Below are 6,531 nucleotides of genomic sequence, written 5' to 3'. Positions count from 1 at the left end.
CTGGTAGTAGTAGATGTTATAGTATTGGTAGTAGTAGATGCTATAGTATTGGTAGTAGCAGATGTTATAGTATTGGTAGTAGTAGATGTTATAGTATTGGTAGTAGTAGATATTATAGTATTGGTAGTAGTAGATGTTATAGTATTGGTAGTAGTAGATGTTATAGTATTGGTAGTAGTAGATGTTATAGTATTGGTAGTAGTAGATGTTATAGTATTGGTAGTAGTAGATGTTATAGTATTGGTAGTAGTAGATGTTATAATATTGGTAGTAGTAGATGTTATAATATTGGTAGTAGTAGATGTTATAATATTGGTAGTAGTAGATGTTATAATACTGGTAGTAGTAGATGTTATAGTACTGGTAGTAGTAGATGTTATAGTACTGGTAGTAGTAGATGTTATGGTACTGGTAGTAGTAGATGTTATGGTACTGGTAGTAGTAGATGTTATAGTACTGGTTGTAGTAGATGTTATAATATTGGTAGTAGTAGATGTTATAATGTATATGTTTATTGTATTTTATTACTAATATTTTTGGCGTTGAAAACTTTACTGTTTGGTTCTTTAAGTTCAAATTTTCAGGTGTATAGTGTTTACAAATTTGAGCAAAAGATAATTTCGACTTGCTGTTGACTTGCCATATGTTTTTTGTTAAAATTAACTTTTTAAATTGTAAAGTTTGTTGGCCCTTTGCTTGTAAAGATTTTTATTCGATTCAATTACTTGAAAAGTAGTTTGTACTTGTCTAACTCGTTTTTTAAATTTTTTACAGGATGGTGTCTGACAATTTTCAATCATGTATTATAATCAAATGTACCATAGATTAACAGGATTAGCGTATTACATTTATTTTATTTTCATTAAGATTTTTATTACCCTTATTACAAGAAAGGGCTTCTTTTTAACGATTTTACAGGGATGTTAGGTTCTCTAGAAACTAGCTTATCATTGTCAAGCTATAACAGAGTACATCTTCATAATGTCAAGCTATTACAAACTTCATCTTCACAAAATCACGCTATTACAAACTACATCTTCATAATGTCAAGCTATTACAAACTTCATCTTCATAATGTCAAGCTATTACAAACTACATCTTCATAATGTCGAGCTATTACAAACTACATCTTCATAATGTCAAGCTATTACAAACTACATCTTCATAATGTCAAGCTATTACAAACTTCATCTTCACAATGTCACGCTATTACAAACTACATCTTCATAATGTCAAGCTATTACAAACTTCATCTTCATAATGTCAAGCTATTACAAACTACATCTTCATAATGTCAAGCTATTACAAACTTCATCTTCACAATGTCAAGCTATTACAAACTACATCTTCATAATGTCAAGCTATTACAAACTTCATCTTCATAATGTCAAGCTATTACAAACTACATCTTCATAATGTCAAGCTATTACAAACTTCATCTTCACAAAATCACGCTATTACAAACTACATCTTCATAATATCAAGCTATTACAAACTTCATCTTCACAAAATCAAGCTATTACGAACTTCATCTTCACAATGTCAAGCTATTACAAACTTCATCTTCACAATGTCAAGCTATTACAAACTTCATCTACACAATGTCAAGCTATTACAAACTTCATCTTCACTATGTCAAGCTATTACAAACTTCATCTTCACTATGTCAAGCTATTACAAACTTCATCTACACAATGTCAAGCTATTACAAACTTCATCTTCACTATGTCAAGCTATTACAAATTTCATCTTCACAATGTCAAGCTGTTACGAACTTCATCTTCACATATCAAGCTATTACAAACTACATCTTCACAATGTCAAGCTATTACAAACTACATCTTCACAATATCAAGCTATTACAAACTACATCTTCACAATATCAAGCTATTACAAACTACATCTTCACAATGTCAAGCTATTACAAACTTCATCTACACAATATCAAGCTATTACAAACTTCCTCTTCACAATATCAAGCTATTACGAACTTCATCTTCACAATGTCGAGTTATTACAAACTTCATCTTCACAATGTCAAGCTATTACCATCTTCACAATGTCAAGTTATTACCATCTTCACAATGTCAAGTTATTACCACCTTCACAATGTCAAGCTATTACCATCTTCACAATGTCAAGCTATTACAATCTTCACAATGTTAAGCTATTACCATCTTCCCAATCAATGTCAAGCTATTACCATCTTCACAATCAATGTCAAGCTATTACCATCTTCCCAATCAATGTCAAGCTATTACCATCTTCACAATGTCAAGCTATTACAATCTTCACAATGTCAAGCTATTACCATCTTCACAATGTCAAGCTATTACCATCTTCACAATGTCAAGCTATTACCATCTTCACAATGTCAATCTATTACCATCTTCTCAATGTCAAGCTATTACCATCTTCACAATGTCAAGCTATTACCATCTTCACAATGTCAAGCTATTACCATCTTCACAATGTCAAGCTATAACCATCTTCACAATGTCAAGCTATTACCATCTTCACAATGTCAAGCTATAACCATCTTCACAATGTCATGCTATTACCATCTTCACAATGTCAAGCTATTACCATCTTCACAATGTCAAGCTATTACCATCTTCCCAATGTCAAGCTAAAACCATCTTCACAATGTCAAGCTATTACCATCTTCCCAATGTCAAGCTATTACCATCTTCCCAATGTCAAGCTATTACCATCTTCACAATGTCAAGTTATTACCATCTTCACAATGTCAAGCTATTACAATCTTCACAATGTCAATCTATTACCATCTTCACAATGTCAAGCTATTACAATCTTCACAATGTCAAGCTATTACAAACTTCATCTTCACAATGTCAAGCTATTACCATCTTCACAATGTCAAGTTATTACCAACTTTATCTTCACAATGTCAATCTATTACCATCTTCACAATGTCAAGCTATAACAATCTTCACAATGTCAAGCTATTACAATCTTCACAATGTCAAGTTATTACCATCTTCACAATGTCAAGCTATTACAAACTTCATCTTCACAATGTCAAGTTATTACCATCTTCACAATGTCAAGCTATTACCAATTTTATCTTCACAATGTCAAGCTATTACAAACTTCATCTTCACAATGTCAAGCTATTACCAACTTTATCTTCACAATGTCAAGCTATTACAATCTTCACAATGTCAAGCTATTACCATCTTCACAATGTCAAGTTATTACCATCTTCACAATGTCAAGTTATTACCACCTTCACAATGTAAAGCTATTATCACCTTCACAATGTATGTGTACGTCTGTCTATGTATACAGTTCTCCCACAGCTACCATAGGTGGATAAAAATAAATATTGATTTGGGAATGATTACAAAAGGGTTTGAATTTCTTTTTTTGAAAATCATTTTATTACTGGTGTAGTTATTTTGGGAATATACGACAAAGAAGGGTGGTGTAATGTGTAATTCTTTTGAAATATCAATCAATTTGCACTATTGAATAATATCTAATCCTCACGAAATAACAACTTTTGAAGGGTATTTAAGCAACGTCCGGGTCTTCAGATATCAGTATCCACTGGAAGGGAACGTTAACTTGTTATCTCTCTACCAACCATCTCTAGATTCCAGAATTGTTTCTGACTGTCTCCCCTTAAGATGAAGGGATCTATGGTGTTCGTGGCTTTAGCTTTGGTGGTTTTTATTTTTGAACAAACTCAAGCCGAGAAGTAAGTTTCTGATTTTTTTTATCAAAATTTTCTCTCCAGTTATCCTACATTTCAATTGTCAGTGGGGCATCAAATCTGTTCATTGTCAGACGAAATTACAGAGCTTCCATGATTTCGACCTTTAAAAATTCGAAATATTTTAAAGTATGTACGGGGGCTCAAATACGACATATTTCACCTTTTAACTTGATGGAATTAAAAACTTTAATTTGACCATATGTAACGAATTTTGATTTAGTGTACTCGTTAGTGTGATACGAGAATAAAATAACTATATAGAACTGTTAAAATTATATATTTTATCAATGTCCTGTAAAATTCTGTTCAGTTATTATTTAAAAAATAGAGGGAAAAATCAATATCTGGCGGTATCAATTTAAATTGGAATGCTGTAATTTTAATCCAATGATAAAGGCCGCGATGGTCGAAACGTTTGAAAAATTTGTGTTAAAGTTTTTATAATATATATATTAACAGTAAATATTCTGTATGTCTTCTTATAATTTCAACACGAAGAGGAAAACGCTTAATATAAAGAACTTAAAATCAATATAGGCCTACGGTTCATTTTCTAATTAAGAAATCAAAAAACAGTAAAAACTAGACTGGTTTGGCGCAGATCTGTCAGCTTCCGAGCTAGTTTACATTCTCTGCATTTATATTTCGTAAAATATGAATGGAAATAGATTGTCAATGTTTGGAAACGTTTCCGACTGTAAAAATATCATTAATAAACCATTTCAAACAGTGAGGTTTAGAATTTTAGGTTGTAGCATTGCGTTTAAGTAATGTTACGAAAGCACAGACACAGGCATGCAGGCTTAACCTCTAGTGAGAGAGAATTGTTTGTGCAGTAAGTTTGAATAATAATATAGAATATTTGAAATGAAAGTTTATAATCTTCCGAATGTGAAATATATAAGAGGAATACTGGTTCCAATCTGCAACAATATTATTCTTATATTTACTCTCTATCACTTTCTGACTTTTTAACTCTTGATTAATTTTTTACATCAAATTTGATAATGTTAATATTTTAGATTTAAAATAAATGATTATCAACTTAAATCAGTGCAAAATAAATTTTGTAAATCTTCATCTAGTGTCTTCTATTGATTTACCTAGAAGTAGTATATCTATATAACTTGTGTTTTTAATGTTACCTGTATATGTTTCTAAACGTAGTATGTAATAAAACTAGAAGTAGTATATCTATATATCTTGTGTTTTTAATTAATTATCAGTCCTCATATGTAACATTCTCTCATTAATTCATGTTTGATTACAATTCATTATAATCTTACACAGATTCAGTTCTCTGGCCAATTTAATCTCTCTTACAACCTAGTGATAACTTGTAAATAATTTTCCTCTGTCTTTGGTATTTGGTCAATAGTTTAGTAAAATTTGAACAATCAACTCTACTTTTGAAAAAGTGCATTATGAGTCTGTTCGAATTTTTTGGTGAAGTTAATTAGAACTCAATCAAGATTCAATTCAAATAATAAATATTTAACTAAAAATCACTACTTGAAATGTGGCCGGGTAGAAAAAACACTTTGATAATAAATTGTACAAAGACGAAGTGGAAATTTGAGACCAAGGCTTTAAGCGAACCTGGATATTCTTCTTACTTAGTCCAACATTGTAAAACAAACTTGAGAACAATCGGATAAAACATGTAGTCTGCATTAAAATTTTGAGATTATTTGCATTTTTCAAGATTGCGGCTAAAAGGTTAAGAATTTGTAAACACGACAAAGGTACAAAATGAAGATATTGAAGGTAAAAATTTTGTGGAAAATTTTGCAAAACGTAGTCCTAATTTTTAAGTTTTTTTGCGGCCATTTCGGACCATTTTCCGATTTTTTTTTTAAATGTTTTTGTATATTCATAATCGATAATTTGGTCTCTAAATATCTAGCAAGTTTCGTAAAGAGTTCGAATCAAAATTAAAGAAGTTAGAATTTTGACCAAAATTCAGTACAAAAAGTCTTCGACCTAATTTTCGAATTTTGAATTTCTGAAACCTCAGTATTTTCGGAAGAATTAAAAAATTGATGAAAATTGAACGAAAAATAAATGTTTTATAAAAGATTGATGTCTGATCCAATGTCAGACATGTTGTAAGTATTACAGTTGTTGCTGGTTAGTCTGACAACAAGACATCTTCGAGCTCTACACGAAAACTGTAATAATATTAATAAGTGAAAAGACGGACACGCACAGTTAATGGCTAAAAGTTCCGAAATTTATCTGCTGCTGTTTTCGCTGGCTATGATTGGTTCTCTAATGTACAATCCAATCAAATCGCAACATTCCGTGATACAAGAAACGTGGTTATAGTGGTCAAGGTATATAAGACATTCGTTTCCGTAAAACTGAATCTGATATTCTGTAGAGCAGTAGGCTTCTTTCACAATAGGTCGTTTGTTAAAAAGAGCGACGGGTGAATATTTAAGCAAGGATTGATAGACAACAAATAGTAATTTATTAAAAAATAAGTTATTAAACAAGATAATCTGGTAACATTCTAGAATATGATCAGTTTCTAGTATAAAAAAACAACAAGGAAGAATAAAATTTACACCAAATTACAAAGTATTACTAACATTGTTGATATATCACTGTGGGGGCGGGGCTATTGTTTTATTCATTTGCTAACAATGAATGGTGTTTCCTTGTGTCTTTTAGATGTCCCTGCTTTAAGAAAGAGAAATACGTGAAGAGATGCGGTAATCTTGGATTGTCTCAATGTACAAAATACCGGTAGGTGTAATATTTTGATTTTTTTTTAAAAGTTTGTA

General features: G+C 30.9%; 2 protein-coding genes across 2 annotated transcripts; both read left to right on the top strand.

Annotated features, from left to right (window-relative positions):
- Nucleotides 1–2,485, top strand: LOTGIDRAFT_176238 (hypothetical protein; the record flags this gene model as incomplete). Its single annotated transcript, XM_009067661.1, has 2 exons — nt 1–503; nt 1,393–2,485. Coding segments are annotated over 2 exons (1,596 nt in total), but the record flags the coding sequence as incomplete, so codon positions are not given.
- LOTGIDRAFT_146506 (hypothetical protein) lies at nt 2,486–2,947 on the top strand (the record flags this gene model as incomplete). Its single annotated transcript, XM_009067660.1, has 1 exon — nt 2,486–2,947. A coding segment is annotated over one exon (462 nt), but the record flags the coding sequence as incomplete, so codon positions are not given.
- Between the last annotated feature and the right edge of the window lie 3,584 nt (nt 2,948–6,531).

Source organism: Lottia gigantea, assembly GCF_000327385.1.
Source record: "Lottia gigantea unplaced genomic scaffold LOTGIsca_845, whole genome shotgun sequence".
NCBI classification, from domain to species: Eukaryota; Metazoa; Mollusca; class Gastropoda; family Lottiidae; genus Lottia; species Lottia gigantea.
The sequence above is the reverse complement of the archived record's forward strand: the minus strand, read 5'-3'. Positions and strand labels throughout refer to the sequence as shown.